The 21,232-nt window shown below is 65.3% G+C and overlaps 2 protein-coding genes across 4 annotated transcripts; both read left to right on the top strand.

Moving 5' to 3' along the window:
* The first annotated feature begins 39 nt into the window (after window positions 1-39).
* On the top strand, window positions 40-7,449 carry LOC125628117 (C5a anaphylatoxin chemotactic receptor 1). Of its 3 annotated transcripts, none has more exons than XM_075122559.1 (3): window positions 40-525; window positions 2,934-3,114; window positions 6,016-7,449. In XM_075122559.1, the coding sequence occupies exon 3, from the start codon at window positions 6,036-6,038 to the stop codon at window positions 7,086-7,088; it is 1,053 nt and encodes a 350-aa protein (XP_074978660.1). In that variant the 5' UTR covers window positions 40-525; window positions 2,934-3,114; window positions 6,016-6,035; the 3' UTR covers window positions 7,089-7,449. The 3 variants fall into 3 exon arrangements, with proteins under 3 accessions (XP_074978660.1, XP_048688868.2, XP_074978661.1); XM_048832911.2 differs by lacking the exon at window positions 40-525 and adding an exon at window positions 2,076-2,516; XM_075122560.1 differs by lacking the exon at window positions 40-525 and adding an exon at window positions 2,534-2,820.
* A 3,656-nt stretch (window positions 7,450-11,105) lies between these two features.
* Window positions 11,106-21,232, top strand: DHX34 (DExH-box helicase 34). Its single transcript, XM_048832874.2, is given in 17 exon segments — window positions 11,106-12,310; window positions 12,839-13,150; window positions 13,596-13,859; window positions 14,180-14,282; window positions 14,479-14,696; window positions 15,771-15,945; window positions 16,116-16,309; window positions 16,903-17,004; window positions 17,105-17,224; window positions 17,226-17,330; window positions 17,935-18,102; window positions 18,378-18,492; window positions 18,847-18,953; window positions 19,180-19,437; window positions 20,096-20,272; window positions 20,571-20,700; window positions 20,966-21,232. Coding segments are annotated over 17 exon segments (3,417 nt in total). The 5' UTR covers window positions 11,106-11,575; the 3' UTR covers window positions 21,100-21,232.

Below are 21,232 nucleotides of genomic sequence, written 5' to 3'. Positions count from 1 at the left end.
GAAGCAGAACCCTGTTCATAGCTGAGCTCAGCAGCTCTGGGCAGCTGCGGTGGGACGTAGCTAGGGACAGCTGCGTGCAGTGCCATGGGGCGGGGGCATGGCCATGAAAGCAGGTGTCTGAAAGGAGCCGCAGGCTGGTTGCCTGGTGGGGTCCACGGTCCGATGAGCTGGGGGTGGCCCTAAAGGCCCCCTCTGCCTCAGTCTGTGGCCCTAAAGCGCAAACGGCTGGGGGTGAAACTTTGACGACTGCTATTTTCACAGCGTCTCGCACTGAGCCAGGTGCTTCCCAGTGGGCACAGAGCACGGCATTCCCTGGCCCCAGGACTCCGAACCTGCGGTCAGATCCGGGCTGGTGCAGGGGGGCCACGACCCAAGGAGCCCAGCCGCTGGGCGCTAGGGGCCTGCTTTTGGATGTGCCACAAGCGAAGGTAGCGGGGAGCGGCAGGGGCCGCACCAGCACAAAGACCTCGCTGTTCTCAGGGACAGCACACGCTGTCCGGCAGGGTGCAAGCAGAAACATCCCCCGTGAGTCTGTGTGTTATGGTTGCACCTAAAGGCCCCAATCCCAGCCTGGGCCCCTCCTTGTTTTAGGGGCTGCAAAGGAGAGCCCCTGCCCACACCGCTAACAAATCCAGAGCCCAGCTGAAAGGTGGCGGGTTTGGTTACACACGTGACCCTGGGGCCAGCAGGATCCTATGGGGGGGACGCAGTTTGGCAGTTGAGTCCAGGCCTCTCTCCCACCCCACAGGGCAGTAGCAAGGCGCTGACTGCAGTTCTCGTTTCCGGTGTTTATTTGGAGGCTGGTCACAGGACAGCTGGGGAATGTTCTTGCTGCTCTAAGCAAACTGGCAGCTGATGAAGCAATTGGCCCCCGCACCCCTGCCTAGGGAGGCAGCCATCCCAGCTGTGGGGAGGGTGGGAGGAGCTGTAAAAATGTAGAAATGCCGGGGCTTATGCAAGCAGCTGCGGGCTGTTGCAGAGGTTCTGGGTGGAGTTCTTAGCACACCAGCCTCTCGGGAAGTGGCCCCTGTCAAGGTTCCTTCCCCACTCTGAACTCTAGGGTACAGATGTGGGGACCTGCATGAAAACCTCCTAAGCTTATTTTTACCAGCTTAGGTTAAAACTTCCCCAGGGTACAAACTATTTTACCCTTTGCCCTTGGACTTTCGCTGCCACCACCAAACATTTAACTGGTTACAGGGAAAGAGTTGTTTGGAAATGCCTTTCCCCCCAAATCCTCCCAACCCTTGCACCCCACTTCCTGGGGAAGGTTTGGTAAAAATCCTCACCAACCTGCATAGGTGAACACAGACCCAAACCCTTGGATCTTAAGAACAATGAAAAAGCAATCAGGTTCTGAAAAGAAGAATTTTAATAGAAGTAAAAAGAATCACCTCTGTAAAATCAGGATGGTAAATACCTTACAGGGTAATCAGATTCAAAACACAGAGAATCCCTCTAGGCAAAACCTTAAGTTACAAAAAGACACACAGACGGAATATCCATTCCATTCAGCACAGACTTATTTCCTCAGCCATTTAAAGAGATCAGAATCTCTCACATCTCTAGCTAGATTACTTACTCAGTTCTAAGACACCATTCCTGTTCTGTCCCCGGCAAAAGCATCACACAGACAGACCCAGACCCTTTGTTTCTCCCCCCCAGCTTTTGAAAGTATCTTGTCTCCTCATTGGTCATTGTGGTCAGGTGCCAGCAAGGTTATCCTAGCTTCTTAACCCTTTACAGGTGAAAGGTTTTTCCTCTGGCCAGGAGGGATTTTAAAGGTGCTTACCCTTCCCTTTATATTTATGACAGCCCCCATCTCCGCTCTGTCGAGGGCTATCAGTCCCCCTGCTTTGGGGCTGGAGCTGACCCCTCACTGGGCAGGGGCGGGTTGGAGGGCACATTCTCCAGGGGCAGGTTATCCCATCACCGTCTCTGCAACAGTGGGCGATAGCCTCTATTGAAGACTGGGCTAGAGGGACCCCATGGCTGGTCCAGTCTGGCCATGCACACAATGCTGGGCGTTGTGAGTTTGCCAGGTCTCTGTGGGCACTGCTAATGCCCCCTCCTCTCTCTGGAGGACCTGGGCTCTTGGTCGGCGTGAGGTGGGAGTGGGAGCTGCCCCAGCTCCCCTGTGGGATGCTGGGAAGATCCCACTCCAGCCCCGGCTATGACGCTGCAAAGCAGCCAGGCGCTGAGTGGGGAGTCTCTCACCAGTGCATTTTGACAGGGCCCCTGGCCAGCCCTGCTCTGAGGAGCAGCCGGCAGTGACCCACACCCTGCTCCCCTGGGGGAGGGACTCCAAGGCTGGCGCTAGTTTGTTTGCTTCCCTCTGTGCCATCCGCTGGGGACGGTGTGGGTCCACGCAGTAGGCCCTGCTTCATAAACAGAATCTGAATAGAAAGGGCTAATAAAGGATTCACTGCCGGAGTCCGGCTGGCAGCTTGGCATCCTCCACGGCACCTTCTGCGGCTGTGTCTGCGACATGCATTGTTCACACGTGTGACAGCTGAGTGAGTAACCTTCTCTACACCAGCCCCGACAGCCTGTGCTCGCGTCCTCCCTGCTGGGGCTGAGGCGTTGACAGAGGGAGCCCCGGGCCGAGACTGCGTTGGCAAATACAGGGAAGAGCCCCGATGCTGGAATTTCCCATCACGCCACCCTCACCCCTGGCTCTGGCCAGAGCCCCCCGCAGCCCCTCGCACTCATGGCTCCAGCCGATTCTGCTGCCGCTGCAGAATTCCCAACTTCCCCATCTTCTGCAGCTTTGCTGAGCTTCCTCCTCACGGCAGCCAGGCCTCATTGCCCAATGCTCTGGTGAGATGCAAACGCAACCGCAGAGCCAGCTTGTGTGTGTGTGTGTGTGTGTGTGTGTGTGTGTCCTATTAACCCTTCGGTGGCCTGGGCTGAGTTTTCCCTTTATGCGCCAGGGAAGCAGAGACGACTCCCACCCACGGAGCGCAGCAGCGGCCGGCCCACGCCTGGGTGGGGACAGCTTGGCACTGAAGCCTCAGCAGAGGAGGGTGAGCCATTGGGGAAGGCACTGGGCTGGGACTCAGGAGATCTGCCTCCAACTCACAGCTCTGCCACAGACGCCCGCTGAGCCCTGGGGTGAGTAACTCCATCTCTCCGGGCCTCAGCCCCCCCCCACTGCCATGTGGGGAGAACGAGCCCTCTTCCGTCTGTTTGCATTGTCGGCTCTTTGGGGCAGAGCCTGTCTCTCACGCTGTGCAGCCCTCGGCACAATGGGGCCCCAGTCTCAGCTGGGCGCACGGAGTGTGACTGTCTCGGTCATGGGGAGGTGTCACTCCCCCACAGCTGCAGGCCAGGGTTACGTCAGAGCAGGACCCTGTCCCATGCCAAGGCAGCTCCCAAGGAGGTCATGGTGCCCATCTTTAAAAAAGGGAAGAAGGAGGATCCTGGGAACTACAGGCCAGTCAGCCTCACCTCAGTCCCTGGAAAAATCATGGAGCAGGTCCTCAAGGAATCAATTCTGAAGCACTTAGAGGAGAGGAAAGTGATCAGGAACAGTCAGCATGGATTCACCAAGGGCAAGTCATGCCTGACTAATCTAATTGCCTTCTATGATGAGATAACTGGCTCTGTGGATGTGGGGAAAGCAGTGGACGTGTGTCACGGAGTTCCTGGGCGATGCTCTGGAACTGCTCCCCATGAAGTCAGTCAGGACTCTGGGGTAGTCGCCTTTCTGTGAGCAGCCTGTCTTCAGGACACACAGCTCACACAGCTTCCACCTTCCTGGATCTGATCTCGGAGCATTCAGCATCCTCTGCCTCTCCGTGCGCTTCCCACAGCGAGTCCGCTCAGGCGGTGCTCCTGGGGAAGCCAGAGGGTCCTGCACCCCAACTTCGCAGTCAGACGTGACTCTCAGCCAGCCAGTAAAACAGAAGGTTTATTAGACGACAGGAACATGGTCTAAAACAGAGCTTGCAGGTGCAGAGAACGGGACCCCTCAGCTGGGTCCATTCTGGGGGGCAGTGAGCCAGACAACCACGTCTGCACTTCACTCCATGTCCCAGCCAGCCCCAAACTGAAAAACCCCTCCAGCCCCTCCTCCTCTGGGCTTTGTTCCTTTCCCGGGCCAGGAGGTCACCTGATTCCTTTGTTCTCCAACCCTTCAGCTCTCACCTTGCAGGGGGGAAGGGCCCAGGCCATCAGTTGCCAGGAAACAGGGTGTTGGCCATTCTCTGTGTCCAGACTCCTGCACACACATGCCCTCTAGGGCACTGCAATGATCATACACCCTTACCCCACCACCTAGATACTTAAGAACTGCCTAGGGGAAACTGAGGCACCCCCACACTATTCAGAGGAAACATTAAGAACAGTCCCACTTCGTCACAACGTGTTGTTCCTTGACTTTAGCAAAGCTTTTGACACGGTCTCCCACAGTATTCTTGCCAGCAAGTTAAAGAAGTATGGGCTGGATGAATGGACTATAAGGTGGATAGAAAGCTGGCTAGATTGTCGGGCTCAACAGGTAGTGATCAATGGCTCCATGTCTAGTTTGCAGCCAGTATCAAGTGGAGTGCCCCAAGGGTCGGTCCTGGGGCCGGTTACGTTCAATATCTTCATTAATGATCTGGAGGATGGTGTGGATCACACCCTCAGCAACTTTGCAGATGACACTAAACTGGGAGGAGAGGTAGATATGCTGGAGGGTAGGGATAGGATACAGAGGGCCCTAGACAAATTAAAGGATTGGGCCAAAAGAAATCTGATGAGGTTCAACAAGGATAAGTGCAGGGTCCTGCACTTAGGACAGAAGAATCCCATGCACCGCTACAGACTAGGGACCGAATGGCTCGGCAGCAGTTCTGCATAAAAGGACCCAGGGGTTACAGTGGACGAGAAGCTGGATATGAGTCAGCAGTGTGCCCTTGTTGCCAAGAAGGCCAATGGCATTTTGGGCTGTATAAGTAGGGGCATTGCCAGCAGATCGAGGGACGTGATGGTTCCCTTCTATTCGACATTGGTGAGGCCTCATCTGGAGTACTGTGTCCAGTTTTGGGCCCCACAATACAAGAAGGATGTGGAAAAATTGGAAAGAGTCCAGCGGAGGGCAACAAAAATGATTAGGGGTCTGGAACACATGACTTATGAGGAGAGGCTGAGGGAACTGGGATTGTTTAGTCTGCAGAAGAGAAGAATGAGGGGGGATTTGATAGCTGATTTCAACTACCTGAAAGGGGGTTCCAAAGAGGATGGCTCTAGACTGTTCTCAGTGGTAGCATATGACAGAACGAGGGGCAATGGTCTCAAGTTGCAGTGGGGGAGGTTTAGGTTGGATATTAGGAAAAACTTTTTCACTAGGAGGGTGGTGAAGCACTGGAATGGGTTACCTAGGGAGGGGGTGGAATCTCCTTCTTTAGAGGTTTTTAAGGTCAGGCTTGACAAAGTCCTGGCTGGGATGGTTTAGTTGGGGATTGGTCCTGCTTTGAGCAGGGGGTTGGACTAGATGTCCTCCTGAGGTCCCTTCCAACCCTGATATTCTATGATTCTATGGTGGCAGGAATTAGCCCTTGGAGCGCCACAGAAAGGGGGGCCCATTACTTCACCCACTGGGCCGTGGGCAGAGACTTCTGCAGCAGGGTCCCCCTGGCTGGTTTGTGGCTGTGGCATGTACATGGGGGGGGGAGGGGGGCTGTTATCCAGCGGGCAGGAGTCCCGGCTGCAACTCTGGGTCTGTCTAACCCACAGAGAAATCATGGGGCCTGGAACTGCTGAGCTGGGGGCTTGTTGGTAAAATCAGGCACTTGGCCTTGTGGGGCTCTCATGGCTCCTCGAAGCTTGGGACCAGCCTCTGGCTCAGCTGCTGGCAGCAGGACACCAGCAAGGGAAGGGGCTGCGGGGCCTACAGGGGACCTCCAGATCTATGTGACGATACATCCAGGTCTGGCTGGCTCCTGCAGCGAGCACCAGGCCTCTGGGGGACGGTGCCATTTCAGTGCAGAAAAGGGAGAGAATTTTACTCAACTCGAATTTGGTTTTTAGGGCGCGGATCCTGGTGCAGAATGAATGCCACCGAGCTGTATGGTGACTATCCTGACTGGTACAGTAACTTCACTGCGCCCGACTTCGACACGTCAACTCCGCTGCCTTTCCTGCTGACCCCCGTCCTGTGGGCGTCTCTGGTTCTCTACTCCCTCGTCTTCCTGCTGGGCGTGCCGGGGAACGCGGCTGTCATCTGGGTGACGGGCTTCGGGATGAAGCGCACGGTGAACACCGTCTGGTTCCTCAACCTGGCGGTGGCCGACCTCCTCTGCTGCCTGGCGCTGCCCTTCCTGGCCGTGCCCGTGGCCCGCGACAACCGCTGGGAGCTGGGTGACTTCGCCTGCAAGCTGCTCCCATCCCTCGCCATCCTGAACATGTTTGCCAGCGTCCTGCTCCTGACGGCCATCAGCCTGGACCGCTGCGCCCTGGTGACCAGGCCCGTCTGGTGCCAGAACCACCGCACGACCCGGCTGGCCTGGGGCCTGAGCGGGGCAGCCTGGCTCCTGGCTCTGCTCATGACCCTCCCAACCTTCATCTTCCGGACGACGCACCCCAAGGCGTTCTCAGACAAAGTGATGTGTGTCTTGGAGTACACTCGCGTGTCCGGATACCAGACCGCCGTCGAGGTGTCCGTCGCTACCTTCCGCTTCGCCGCCGGCTTCCTGGTCCCCTTCGTGGTGATCGCCACCTGCTACGGCCTAGTCCTGGCCCGCATCCAGGGTAGCTGTGTGGTCCAATGCCACAGGCCCACGGTCGTTGTGCTGGTTGTGATTGTCGGCTTCTTTGCCTGCTGGCTCCCCTACCACGTGGTGGGGCTGATCCTGGCCGCCCACGCCCCCAACGCCCGTCTGTACAAGCTGGCAGACGCCACCCAGCCCCTCGTCGTCAGCCTGGCCTACGTCAACAGCTGCCTCAACCCCATCATCTATGTGGGGATGGGCCAGGGCTTCCGGGGCCTGGTGCAAAGCCTCCTGGCTGACGTCCTCCAGGAGGAGGGGACAGACCTAGAGTGTGAGGTCCAGGCTCAGTTCACGTCCACGAGCAGTGGGCAGGCCACTGAGACAATGGTTTAGGTCCATGGGGGTCCCCCAGCTCGGGCGGGACCAGGAGAGCAGGGGACTGGACTGACAAGGAGAGAAGCTCGCAGCCTGGCTGCTGTCCATCTGTGCCTTGCGGGTACCTCATCTGTGCCTTGCGTGGTCGCTTAGCCTGGCTAGTGCTGTGGGGAGCTGAGTCTCTGCAGAATCGGCTGGAGGGAGCAGTAAGATCTGCTGCCCCCCGAACATCCTGCAGCCCCTCAGCGAAGGGGCTAGCTCCGTATTACCACTGAACTGCTCCGACTGGAAGCTCTGGGGGCAGGGACCGTCTCTCTGTTCTGCATCTGTAGGGTGCCGCTGCAATGGAGATCACCCATAAATCACAGCCTTGTGGGGATCCCTCTCCTGCCCCCTTCTTTGGCTGGCTTGTGGGAGCCTGCAGCCCGATCCCTGCCACCGCAGAGCACTAACTCAAGCCGTGCCTCGCAGGGGGAGTGTGACTGACTGGAAGCAAAGCCGGGGGCTCAGCTGCAGGGCGGATGAAGGGTGCCCCTGTCCCAGACCCAGCTGCCCGGGGGCAGTGGGACCCCCAGAACCCTACAGCCCCCTCCCCCCAGCTCTGTGCCCTGCAGCCCTGATGGGCGGGGGGATGACGCGCAGGTCCCCTGCAGGGAGGGGTGGGAATTCCTCCCCACCAATGTAACAGGGGGAGCGTGTCCCAGACCCTGCGCGGAGCCCCTCAGGCCCCCAGTGCAGGGGAGCATGTACGAGCCGCACCCCCGGGAGCAGATCCCAGCCCCCCAATGCAGCGGGGGGGGGCACCGGCCCCAGCAGGGGGGACCCCGAGCCCCCCGGGAGCAGATCCCAGGCCCCAATGCAGCGGGGGGGCACCGGCCCCAGCAGGGGGGACCCCGAGCCCCCCAGGAGCAGATCCCAGCCCCCCAATGCAGCGGGGGGGCAGCACCGGCCCCAGCAGGGGGGACCCCGAGCCCCCTGGGAGCAGATCCCAGCCCCCCAATGCAACGGGAGGGGGGCACCGGCCCCACAGGGAGGCCCCCGAGAGCAGATCCCAGCCCCCCAATGCAGCGGGGGGGGCGGCACCGGCCCCAGCGGGGGGGACCCCGAGCCCCCTGGGAGCAGATCCCAGCCCCCCAATGCAACGGGGGGGGGCACCGGCCCCACAGGGAGGACCCCGAGGCCCCCGGGAGCAGATCCCAGCCCCCCAATGCAGCGGGGGGGCAGCACCGGCCCCAGCAGGGGGGACCCCGAGCCCCCTGGGAGCAGACCCCAGCCCCCCAATGCAGCGGGGGGGGCACCGGCCCCAGCGCGGGGGACCCCGAGCCCCCCGGGAGCAGATCCCAGCCCCCCAATGCAGCGGGGGGGGCACCGGCCCCAGCGGGGGGGACCCCGTGGCCCCCGGGAGCAGATCCCAGCCCCCCAAAGTAGCCGGGGGGGCACCGGCCCCAGCGGGGGGGACCCCAAGCCCCCCGGGAGCAGATCCCAGCCCCCCAAAGTAGCGGGGGGGCGGCACCGGCCCCAGCGGGGGGGACCCCGAGCCCCCCGGGAGCAGATCCCAGCCCCCCAATGCAGCGGGAGGGCAGCACCGGCCCCAGCGGGGGGGACCCTGAGCCCCCCGGGAGCAGATCCCAGCCCCCCAATGCAGCGGGGGGGGGCACCGGCCCCAGCGGGGGGGACCCCGAGCCCCCCGGGAGCAGATCCCCCAGGCGCGGCGCGGAGGGACGCGGGGCGGGCCCGGCTGCGGGAGGCGGCGCTTCCCGGCGGCTGCGGCCTGCGAGGCCCGAGCGGTGAGAGCGGGGCCGGGGCCGGGGCGGTCATAGGGGAAAGGGGGGGTCTGCGGGAAGGATAGCAGGGGGTGCGGGGGGCCCATAGGGGAAAGGGGGGGTCTGCGGGAAGGATAGCAGGGGGTGCGGGGGGCCCATAGGGGAATGGGGGGGTCTGCGGGAGGGAAAGCAGGGGGTGCGGGGGGCCCATAGGGGAAAGGGGGGGTCTGCGGGAGGGATAGCAGGGGGTGCGTGGGGGCCCATAGGGGAACGGAGGGGGGTCTGTGGGAGGGATAGCAGGGGGTGCGGGGGGCCCATAGGGGAATGGGGGGGTCTGCGGGAAGGATAGCAGGGGGTGCGGGGGGCCCATAGGGGAAAGGGGGGGTCTGCGGGAAGGATAGCAGGGGGTGCGGGGGGCCCATAGGGGAATGGGGGGGTCTGCGGGAGGGAAAGCAGGGGGTGCGGGGGGCCCATAGGGGAAAGGGGGGGTCTGCGGGAGGGATAGCAGGGGGTGCGTGGGGGCCCATAGGGGAACGGAGGGGGGTCTGTGGGAGGGATAGCAGGGGGTGCGGGGGGCCCATAGGGGAATGGGGGGGTCTGCGGGAAGGATAGCAGGGGGTGCGGGGGGCCCATAGGGGAAAGGGGGGGTCTGCGGGAAGGATAGCAGGGGGTGCGGGGGGCCCATAGGGGAATGGGGGGGTCTGCGGGAGGGAAAGCAGGGGGTGCGGGGGGCCCATAGGGGAAAGGGGGGGTCTGCGGGAGGGATAGCAGGGGGTGCGTGGGGGCCCATAGGGGAACGGAGGGGGGTCTGTGGGAGGGATAGCAGGGGGTGCGGGGGGCCCATAGGGGAAAGGGGGGGTCTGTGGGAGGGATAGCAGGGGGTGCGTGGGGGCCCATAGGGGAATGGGGGGGTCTGTGGGAGGGATAGCAGGGGGTGCATGGGGGCCCATGGGGAATGGGGGGGTCTGCGGGAGGGAAAGCAGGGGGCTTGGGGGGGTCCATAGGGGAAAGGGGGGTCTGTGGGAGGGATAGCAGGGGGTGCGTGGGGGCCCATAGGGGAATGGGGGGGCCTGTGGGAGGGATAGCAGGGGGCTTGGGGGGGCCCATAGGGGAAAGGGGGGTCTGTGGGAGGGATAGCAGGGGGTGCGTGGGGGCCCATAGGGCAATGGGGGGGCCTGTGGGAGGGATAGCAGGGGGCTTGGGGGGGCCCATAGGGGAAAGGGGGGGTCTGTGGGAGGGATAGCAGGGGCTTGGGGGGGCCCATAGGGGAATGGGGGGGTCTGCGGGAGGGATAGCAGGGGGTGCGTGGGGGCCCATAGGGGAATGGGGGGGCCTGTGGGAGGGATAGCAGGGGGTGCGTGGGGGCCCATGGGTAATGGGGGGGTCTGCGGGAGGGATAGCAGGGGGTGCATGGGGGCCCATGGGGAATGGGGGGGTCTGCGGGAGGGAAAGCAGGGGGCTTGGGGGGGCCCGTAGGGGAAAGGGGGGTCTGTGGGAGGGATAGCAGGGGGTGCGTGGGGGCCCATAGGGGAAAGGGGGGGTCTGTGGGAGGGATAGCAGGGGGTGCGTGGGGGCCCATAGGGGAATGGGGGGGTCTGCGGGAGGGATAGCAGGGGCTTGGGGGGGCCCATAGGGGAAAGGGGGGGTCTGTGGGAGGGATAGCAGGGGGTGCGTGGGGGCCATAGGGGAATGGAGGGGGGTCTGCGGGAAGGATAGCAGGGGGTGCAGGGGAGTCCATAAAGGTTTGGAGGGGGGTCTGGGGAGGGATAGCAGAGGGTTCGGGGGGGCCCATAGGGGAATGGGGGGGTCTGTGGGAGGGATAGCAGGGGACTTGGGGGTGCCCATAGGGGAATGGAGGGGGGTCTGTGGGAGGGATAGCAGAGGGTTTGGGGTGGCCCATAGGGGAATGGGGGGGTCTGTGGGAGGGATAGCAGGGAGCGCGGGGGGCCATAGGGGAATGGGGGGGGTCTGTGGGAGGGATAGCAGGGGGTGCGTGGGGGCCGATAGGGGAATGGAGGGGGGTCTGTGGGAGGGATAGCAGGGGGTGCGTGGGGGCCCATAGGGGAATGGAGGGGGGTCTGTGGGAGGGATAGCAGGGGGTGCAGGGGAGCCCATAGAGGTTTGGAGGGGGGTCTGTGGGAGGGATAGCAGAGGGTTCAGGGGGGCCCATAGGGCAATGGGGGGGTCTGTGGGAGGGATAGCAGGGGGTGCAGGGTAGCCCATAGAGGTTTGGAGGGGGGTCTGTGGGAGGGATAGCAGAGGGTTCTGGAGGGGGGCACACGAGAGCACAGAGAGGGGCCATGCGGGATGCTTTGTTGGGGCATTAGCTCCTTGGTGGGTGGGAGAGGGCAGGTGCCCTCTGGTGCCAGGGGATGGATCAAGCCCAGAGAGCTGTTTGGGTTTAATCCCCCCTGCCTGGCACAGGGTTCCCGGCCCGTCGCCCGGCGGGCCCGGGGCTCATGCTCTTCCAGAACGAGTTCTTGTCCTTACACATTGCTTTCTGTCCCCCAACCCCCAGGCACTGGAGAGATCAGCCTTGAGTGGGACCCCCAAACCCGTTCACCCACCACGGAGTGGCCAGTTGGGGTGAGGCCCCCGCAGAGATTCAGCTGTTTCCTGCCTCCAGCCCTGTCCGGATTTCCAACCCCCTGACCCCCGTGGGTTGCCCAGATCCAGATTCCCATCCCCTGCCTCTGCCGAGAAGTGGGAGGTCTTCGCCGGGGGTGACCCAAGGGGGCAGAGATGCCATCGTCGGAGAAGGAGCGCAGGGCCAAGAGGCGAAGCAGAGACCCCTCCCCGTCCCGGGGGCAGCAGGGCGGCTGCTGGGACTGGAGCTGCCCCGAGATGCGGCGCCGGCTGGAGGAGCTGTATTTCCGGGAGCAGGATTACATCCGGGCGGGCTCTGAAGACAGCCGCCAGTTCTGGGCCTTCTTCGGCCGGCTCCAGCGCTTCCAGACCCTGAAGGCGAAGGGGGAGCCGGCGGTGTGGGCTCCCCCGGCCCGGGCTGACCCCTCTGCCGCCCCTGGGCTGGCTGGCCTCCCACGGGAGTACGACCCGTGCTACCGGATCAACCTGTCGGTGCTGAGCGGGGACGTGGAGGGGCTGGCGCGGGGCAGGAGGGGGGGTCCGCGGCAGGGCCCAGGGGTGCCGGCCGAGCAGCGCTCCCAGTTCCGCGCCGCCCTGCTGCATTACCTGGACTTCGCCCAGAAGCAGAGCTTTGCCAAGCTGGCCAAGCTGCAGCGGGAGCGGGCGGCCCTGCCCATTGCTCAGTACCGCGACCGGCTGCTGCGGGCTGTGGCCCAGAACCAGGTGGTGGTGGTAGCCGGCGACACGGGCTGTGGCAAGTCCACACAGGTCCCCCAGTACCTGCTAGCGGCTGGGTACAGTCACGTGGCCTGCACCCAGCCACGTCGCATCGCCTGCATCTCGCTGGCCAAGCGGGTGGGCTTTGAGAGCCTGCACCAGTATGGGGCTGAGGTGAGTGGGGCTGGGACCAGGGGTGCCCCAGGGCTCAGGCAGGGTCTGTGCCAGGCTGAGGGAATTTGGACAGGGAGGACGTGAGACCTGCTGTGCCCCCCGCTCCTCCTGGCCAGGAATCCCAGCTAAACCCAGCGGGGGTCCCAGATGCCCCGACCCCATGTGGCCTCTCGCTGTTGTCCCATAGCCCTGCTGCGTGGGGGCAGTGGGTGAGATTGTATGCAGAGAATGGGGGCTGGGCCATGCCTTGGGGATGCAGAGAGCCCTGAGATCTAGGCTGTGCCCTCCCAACCACCCCCCATGGGGGTCTGGGCCGTGCCCTGGGAGCAGGCAGTGCCTGGGGGTCTGGGCCGAGCCCCGAGGGCTCTGTGCCGGTGATCAGGGGCCTCTCTTAGGGCAGCTCCATGCATTTCAGCACCAGCTGTCTGGGGCGAGCACCATGGTCCCTCCGTGCTGGCCCTCTGCCCTGGCTGGCAGGTGCTGGGCTCCCCTCCTGCTGACCGCCCGCCCGCCCCTGCTCCTCCCCAGGTGGGATACCAGATCCGCTTCGAGAGCACCCGCTCCCCGGCCACCAAGATCGTCTTCCTGACGGAGGGGCTGCTGCTGCGGCAGGTGCAGCGCGAGCCGGCGCTGCCCGGGTACCAGGTGCTGATTGCCGACGAGGTGCACGAGCGGCATCTGCATAGCGACTTCCTTCTGGGCGTGCTGCGCCGCCTGCTGCCCGCCCGCCCCGACCTCAAGCTGGTGCTCATGTCGGCCACCATCAACATCCGCCTCTTTGCGGGGTACTTCGGGGGTGCCCCCGTGGTGCAGGTGCCCGGCCGGCTCTTCCCCATCACGGTGAGAGCATGGGGGGGGGGCGTGGATGGGAACTTGGGGAGCCCCTTGCTGAACCCCTGCCGCATCCTTGGGGGTCCCCCTCCGGTGCTGAGACGTGGCCACCTCTGGGGTGGGGCACACGGCCTGTGTGTACAGGGATCCCTCACCCGGTGCTGAGATGCAGCTGTGTCTGTACGCAGGCGGATTAGAACCCAGGAGTCCTGGCTTCCCAGCCCCCCGGTTCTAACCCACTGGGCCTTACTCCCCGCCCGTAGTGCGGGCAGAACCCAGGAGTCCCGGCTCCCAGTGCTGAGCCGGCTAAGCCACGCCACTGCCCTCCCTCTCCCTGCACCTCCAGCCTGCTGGGCCGATGAGGGCGGTGTCCCCGCGGGGCCGGCCCTCGGGCTGCCCAGCGTCGGGCGCTCTCTCTCCCTGCCCTGTGGCCATGGCGTCTCTGCTTGCCCAGGTCGTCTACCAGCCCATCCCCCAGGAGGAGGCTCTGGCAGCGAGCGGGAAGCCGGAGCGGCTGGACCCCCGGCCCTACCTGCGGGTGCTGCAGGCCATCGACCACAAGTACCCGCCCGAGGAGCGGGGCGACCTGCTCGTCTTCCTGAGCGGGGTGGCGGAGATCAGCGCCGTGCTGGAGGTGGCCCAGGCCTATGCCACCCACACCCAGCGCTGGGTGGTGCTGCCCTTGCACAGCACCCTCTCCATTGCCGAGCAGGACAAGGTGGGTCTGGGCGCGGGGCAGGGGCCAAGGCCTCCGCTGGACTGGGCTGTGCCCCCCGGTGGGGGAGCGTGCTGTGGGGAGCTGGCATGAGAGATGGGGCTAGGAGGGGAACGTAGCTGGGGAGTGGCTGTGGGGGCTAGGAAGGGGGGTGCGTGGGGTGGCTGGGGGGAGCGGTGCTGTGGGGTGGGCGGGGGACTGTTGGGCGAAGGGAGGGGGAAGGGGGTGGAGAGTAGCCGTGTGTGGGGGTGCAGAGGGGACCAGCAGGGGTGGCGGGGTGTGTCAGGAGCTGTGACTCCCCATCTCTTCCCCCCACCCCCCAGGTGTTTGACATGCCCCCCCCAGGAGTCCGGAAATGCATCGTCTCCACCAACATCGCCGAGACCTCGGTCACCATCGATGGGGTGCGCTTTGTGCTGGACTCTGGTGAGACGCCCTCCCCTCGCTTCGGGGCTGGGAGGCGTGGGCCAGCACCAGCTGGTGGGGTGGGGGCTCCACTCTCCGGGCCGGCCTGGGACTCCCCTTTGGCTGTGGCTCTGAGCACGGCAGGATGGGGGCGGCCGGGTGCTGGGTGAGGCGTGTGGAGATTGTCCCCAGAGTGTCTGCCTGTCCTGCCCCCCAGGGAAGGTGAAGGAACTCAGCTACGACCCCCAGGCCAAGCTGCAGCGGCTGCAGGAGTTCTGGATCAGCCGGGCCAGCGCCGAGCAGCGGAAGGGGCGCGCGGGCCGGACGGGCCCCGGGGTCTGCTACCGGCTCTACGCTGAATCTGACTACGACGCCTTCGCTCCCTACCCGGTGCCGGAGATCCAGCGCGTGGCGCTCGACGCCCTGGTGCTGCAGGTGGGCAGAGCCGGGGAGGGGGGATCTCCCCTGTCCCCAGGCGGGTCTGTCACTGCTGGGGGGAGCTGTCCTTCGAAAGGGGGGAACCTGGGTAGATGCTCTGCTCTGGAGGGCTGAGCCCCCAGCCTGCCCAATGTGTGGCCGTGCCGAGTGCTGGCTTGTGCAGCATCCTTGGAGCCGGAACTCGCTCCCAGGTCTCCAGCATCACGGGAGGAAGCGCTGGGCCCAGCCCCTGCAGCCTCCCAGCCTCTGCGTGACGCTTCCGGGGCTGTGAGGCTGTCCCTGCCGGGGGTCCGCTCTGACTCCACCGGCTACAGGCCACGCGAGCCCTCCCCTCTCGGCCTGCGCCGGCTCCGCGGTCCTGCAGGGCAGCACCCTCCAACGCCAGAGCCCTCCAAGCGCCACCCTACGGCATCCAGCCCCCTTCCACCGCTCCCCAAGGAGCAGCGCGCCCCAGCTCGCCGTCACCCCCCGGCGCACAGCTCCACTTAGCACACAGCCGGTGGATCCGTTCAGCGTGAGAACAAGTCAGGGATTTAGCGGAGAGCGGAGGTTCGAGAAGCAGCAGGTCGAATTAATGGATGTTTGGGGTCACTTATAAAATAAAACCGTGGCGTGCTATGCGAGCCTGAGCTGAACGAACAGCCGGTCTGTATCTCCCAGCAAGGACCAGCCAGAACGACTGTGATCCTCCAGTCATACAATGTGCCAGCTGGCTGCTTGCCCCTCGGTGAAGGATCCCGGGTGTCTCTCTGTATCCCAGTTACACCCCAAAAGTCCAAGCAGGGTCACCCTGCTGTTTGTGGGTGTTCCTGCAGTCTTATCGATCCATCTTTTGCTCAGCGTAAGTGGGTGCTTGTGACCCCCCGATACTCAGCCCGGGTGAGGTAAGCGTCTCTTCTCTCCTGCCTGGCAGGAGCACCTGGGGCGCCTTCTGGCCTGCTTGTCTCACACACCTTCCGAACACACTTTTCAGGGCAGATACACAGCTCCTCACATGTGACCCGCATGTCCGTTCTGCAGCGGTGATGACGTCCAGGCAAAGGGCTAATCTTTCATTTCTCCACCCCCCAGATGAAGAGCATGGGGCTGGGTGACCCCCGGACCTTCCCCTTCCTGGAGCCGCCCCCCCAGTCCAGCCTGGAGACAGCCGTGCGCTACTTGAGGGAGCAGGGGGCGCTGGACAGGGCCGAGAGCTTGACGCCCATCGGGAGCCTGCTGGCCCAGCTGCCCGTGGACGTGGTGATCGGTGAGGTGCCGCGGGGGGCTGGGGAGGCCCTGGCTGAGTGAGGGGGTAAATCGGGGGTGGGGTGGGTGCCAGGGGCATGGAGAGGGACTTTAAGCCTTGGGATGGGGATGGGAGGCGGTTCGCTGCCCCCCCCCACCCCGTAACGCTCTCCTCCCCCCATCCCGCTGCAGGGAAGATGCTGGTTCTGGGTGCGCTCTTCGGGCTGGCTGAGCCGGTGCTCACCATGGCGGCAGCGCTGAGCGTGCAGTCCCCATTCCTGCGCCCCACACGCACCAACCCCGACTGTGCCACGGCCCGCCGGCCCCTCGAGAGCCCCCACGGCGACCCGCTGACACTGCTCAATACCTTCAACGAGTGGGTGCAGGTGGGACTGGCTGGCCATCTGCTCTGCAGGAGGGCTTGTGGGGGCAGACCCCTTGGGGGGGTTACATCCTGTGGGAGAGCTGTTAAGGGTCTGGGGGAGGAGATGCCCCATGGCGGGAGCTGTGGGGGGGGTCTGGGGGAGGAGATGCCCCGTGGCGGGAGCTGTGGGGGGGGGTCTGCGGGAGGAGATGACCCATGGCGGGAGCTGTGGGGGGGTCTGGGGGAGGAGATCCCCTGTGGTGGGAGCTGTGGGGGGGGTCTGCGGGAGGAGATGCCCTGTGGTGGGAGCTGTGGGGGGGTCTGGGGGAGGAGATGCCCCGTGGCGGGAGCTGTGGGGGGGGTCTGGGGGAGGAGATGCCCCATGGCGGGAGCTTTGGGGGGGTCTGCGGGAGGAGATGCGCCATGGGGGGTGCTCTGGGGGAGGAAATGCCCTGTGGCGGGAGCTGTGGGGGGGTCTGGGGGAGGAGATGCCCCGTGGCGGGGGCTGTGGGGGGGGTCTGCGGGAGGAGATGCCCCGTGGCGGGGGCTGTGGGGTGCAGCAGGATGGCTCCCTGCCCCTCCCCGAATAAGCTGAGGCTTCGGTGTGGCCGGCAGGTGAAGTCGGAGCGGGCTGGCAGCTCCCGGAAATGGTGCCGGCTCCGGGGGCTGGAGGAGCACCGGCTCTACGAGGCGGCCAACCTGCGGCACCAGTTCCAGGTGGGTGTGCGGCGGGAGAGGGTCTGGGTGTCCCCTCAGAACCCAGCACGGCCCCCACCCTAGCCCCTTCCCCGCCTAACCTCCTGCCCCCCACCCCCAGGCGCTGCTCCGGGACCACGGTCTGCTGGAGCCTGTGCAGGGGCCCAGGGACAGCTACGCCCGGCAGAGCCGACACCGGGAGCGCCGGGAGCTGCACCGGCTGCGGCAGCGGCATGAGGAGACGGGGGGGGCGGACGCGCAAGGTGCTGAGGCTGCAGGAAGGGGAGGCCGGCTCCTCCAGCGACGAGGGAGCCAGCGGGACCGGGCCGTCAGGCGTCGATATCCAGGTGCATGGGAGGGGGGTCCCAGTGGGGGGAGAGTGGGGCAGAGGGCACCGCCCTGCTGGGCTCCCCCATCCTACCCCTCACTGGGGCCAAGCCGGCACCAAGAGCTTTCTCTGCGTCACCTGCTGGCTTCCTGCCGTGCCCTCCCCCCACCAGCAGGAGGGAGCCAGGACTCCTGGGTTCTGACCCTGCTCTGGGAGGGGAGTGGGGTCCAGTGGGTTAGAGCAGTGGGTGGGGCTTGGGACTGGCCGTGGCCCCCACCACTCCTGGGTTCAGTTCCTGGCCCCGTCTCTGTGACATTGGATACGTCCCCTGGGTGTAAGCCGGGGCCATGCCCCTGTGAGGCCGAGGGGCTGTGGGCACCGAGCCCGGCTGGTGGATGGGGGCCAGGACCCCGTGGCTGTGGCAGGCTGGCCCCTCCCTGCCGGGAGCCCGGGAGCGTCTGCCCGCAGGGTTTGCCGGGACGGGGGCAGTGCCGGGCTCTGCCTGCCGGAGCCCAGGCTAGGCAGTGCTGTTGCTTGCAGTGGGGTGCTCCTAGGGGCTGCCGGGGGCGCCCTGAGCTCCTCTCAGCTCTGCCCCCCCCACCCATCGCCCCTTCCCTCGGCAGGACGTCAAGTTCAAGCTACGGCACAACGTGGACGAGCTCCAGGCTGCGTCCGGCACGGCCCTGTCCTCCCACCAGTTTGCCCTGCTCAAGCTGGTGCTGTGCAGGGGTCTCTACCCCCAGCTGGCCGTGCCCGATCAGTACAACAGCTGCCGCAAGGACTCTGACCAGGTGCGCCTCTCGCGACCCCCCTCCAGCTCCTGGGGCCTGTCTCAGCTCTGGGAGGGGGTGGGAGTCTGGTGGTTAGCGCTGCGGGGTGGGAGCCAGGACTCCTGGGTTCTTTCCCAGCTCTGGAAAGGGAACGGGGTCTGGGCTAGAGGTTTGGGAGTCTGCAAAGGAGGAAGCCCGTGAGAGCTGTGCCCCAGGCTGGGGTCTCCAGCACCGGTTGCAGTCACCCAGCATGGCCACTGGCCCCGGCCCTGATGCCTCATCTGGTCTCCTTGCAGATTTTTCACACCAAGAACAAGCAGGGGATTGTCCTGCACCCGACCTGTGTCTTTGCCAGCAGCCCAGAGCTGCTGCAGGCCACAGAGGAGAAGGCAGAGCCCGGGAGGAGCAGAGGTAGGGAGAGAGGGACGGAGGGTGACCTGGCCCCAGCCCCTTGGTGCCCCGACGCGGAGAGAGCTCCCAGTCCAACCAGACCCAGCAAGGACCCTTCTCCCCGTGGCACAGGGTGACTGAGTCCCAGAGAGATGCAGGGACTAGCCTGGGGTCACGCAGGGTGTCTGTTGGGGAGCTGGGGCTGGAAGCCAGGGCCCCTGAAGCCCAGCCCCCAAGCCTGCTGTGCTCCTCCACGTGTTCTTCTGGCCCCACTCAGAGCAGTGGGGCTGAGGGGGCTGTGGGCCCTCCCCACCCTATGGTCGCCCCAGCCCCCACGGCAGGGCTGAGCTGAGCCCCCATCTTGTGGCTTTGCAGGTTCCCAGGAGGGGCTGAGCAGCCGGCACCAGCTCCTGGCCTTCGTCTCGCTGCTGGAGACCAACAAGCCCTACTTGGTGAACTGCCTGCGGGCGCCGGCCCTGCAGGTGGGTGCCTGGCCCTGCCCCACACCCTGCACCCTGGCTCCCCTACCCTCTCCCTGCCCCCGCGCTTCCCGATGTCACCCCTGCACTGTCGGTCCTCCCTTCCGTGCCCCTACTCTCACCCTCTGTGACCCAGACCCCCGCATAGCCGACCATGGCTCTGCCCCCCAGGTATCCCCATAGCTGACCATGGCTCTGCCCCCGACCTGACCATTGCTCTCTCCCCCAGGCTCTCCTACTGTTCTCCCGTGCCCTGGACACCAGCGCGGACTGCACGCGGCTGGTGGCAGACTCCTGGCTGGAGCTGTGCGTGCCGGACAGCGGGGCGGCCCTGCGGCTGCTCTCCACAGCCCTGCAGCTCCGCGCCGCCTGGGAGGGGCTCCTGAACCGGCAGCTGGAGGGGAGGCGCGGGGAGCCAGGGCACAGGCCGGACCCTCGGGAGGTGGCGACGCTGAGGCAGGGGCTGCTGGAGTTCCTGCAGCAGAAGGTATCTGCAGCTTCCCCAGTGCAGCCGGGCCGAGCCAGGGTCCACCCCGGGCAGCTCAGGCCCTGCAGCCCCCCAGGGAAACCTTTCCACCGAGCTTTGCACCCTCTGCTCCGCAGGCAGCGAGGGAACATCCTCCCCACCCTACGGATGGGGAAACTGAGGCATGGGGCAGGGCCTGTGCAGGCTCATGCCACCAGTGGGTGCACGGCTGGTAGCTGCCTGTGCAACGCGCCGGTACATTGCCTCCCCTCGCTGGGTGTGTGCTGTCTGGGACAGCTGTCACCCACACGTCAATAGGAAGGGCTGGGGGGCAGCCTGGACACTGGCCGCGATCCCCACCACTTCCAGTCTGCACATGGTGTGTTTGCAGGATCTGAGCCCCTCCGCGAGCTGCTCCCCCCGGCGCCGGTGGGGGGGGGGGGGGCGCAGGTAGCGGGGCGCCCCCGGGCGGCTCCCCCCGGCGCCGGTGGGGGGCGCAGGTAGCAGGGCGCCCCCGGGCGGCTCCCCCCGGCGCCGGTGGGGGTGGGGTGTTGCCCGGTGCATTGTGCAGACCCTGTGCCGGGGAATGCAGCTCTCTCTGGGCAGGGCGGGAGCAGCCGGGCAGGCAGCCGGGTGACACGCCCTCGCCCCCCCGCCTCACCCCCGGCGCCCCCTGCAGGTGCAGTACAGCCTGCGCCGGCTGACGGCGCTGGAGAAGCAGAACTGCTACGTGGGGCCCCAGACGGTGGCGGCTGCACCGGGGCTCCCGGGGCTCTTCCAGGGGGCAGAGATGACGCCCGACGAGGAGAAGGGCGGCTACAGGGTGGCTGAGTTCCTGACCTACAACTGCCTCGCGGTGAGTGCTGGGAGCCCGGGGCTCCCCCCTGGATGGGGACTAGCGGCCTCCAAGGCAGGGGCTCCATATCCCCCCACAGCTCCTCTGGCCCAGATCAGGGGGCCCCAAGGCAGCGGCTGTGGGCCCCTCAGCTTCCCTCCCCTTCGCCCCCCGGCTCCCCTCCCCGTTCCCGAACTGGGGCCGGCATTCCCCCGGCAGAGGTTCTGGGTCCCAGCCCGCACCCCGGATTGGGGCCGGCAGCCCCTGAGGCGAAGGCTCCGGGTCCCACCCTGTGCCCCTCCGACTTTGTCCCTTGCAGAGCGAGACCGACCTGTACAGCGACTGCCTGCGCAGCTTCTGGACCTGCCCGCACTGCGCTCTCTACATGCCCTTCACCCCCATGGAGCGCATGAGCCATGAGAGCAGCTGTCGGCCCCGGCCCCAGGAGGGTGAGTCTCTGCTGGGGTCGCGCCGGGCGGGGGCACGGCCTGGGTTCCAGGGCTGGCGTCCCCCGTCCGGTCACCGTGCAGGCCTGGGGGTTCTGGGGTGGGTCCCAGCCCAGCTGGTCTCTGCCCCAGGCACTGCGCTGGCTGTGGGCCACCGGCCATGTCCCTCCACGGGGACGGGTCTCCCGGCCAAGCCACCCAGGGGGGTCCTAGCTGCCAGGTCGGCTGCTCGGCCCATCAGGTGACGCCGTTTCGTCTGCTCTTGCAGCTCCCCTGGAAGAGGCCGCTGAGAGTTCAGCCAAAGCAACTGCTCTGCAGAGACCTTATCACTGTGATGCCTGCGAGCGGGACTTCTTGTTCACGTCCACGGAGATCCTGCGGCACAGAAAGCAACACCAGTGACGGCCAGGGTTGTGTGTCTGGGCCTAGCCCTGACGGGGGCCTAGTGGTCAGAGCAGGGAGCTGGGTGTCAGGACTCCTGGGTTCTCTCCCCAGCTCTGGGAGGGCACATGGTCCTGCTCCTACAAAGCGCATG

Source organism: Caretta caretta, chromosome 23, assembly GCF_965140235.1.
Source record: "Caretta caretta isolate rCarCar2 chromosome 23, rCarCar1.hap1, whole genome shotgun sequence".
In the NCBI taxonomy this organism is placed as follows: Eukaryota; Metazoa; Chordata; order Testudines; family Cheloniidae; genus Caretta; species Caretta caretta.
This window is presented reverse-complemented; position numbering and strand designations above follow the sequence as displayed.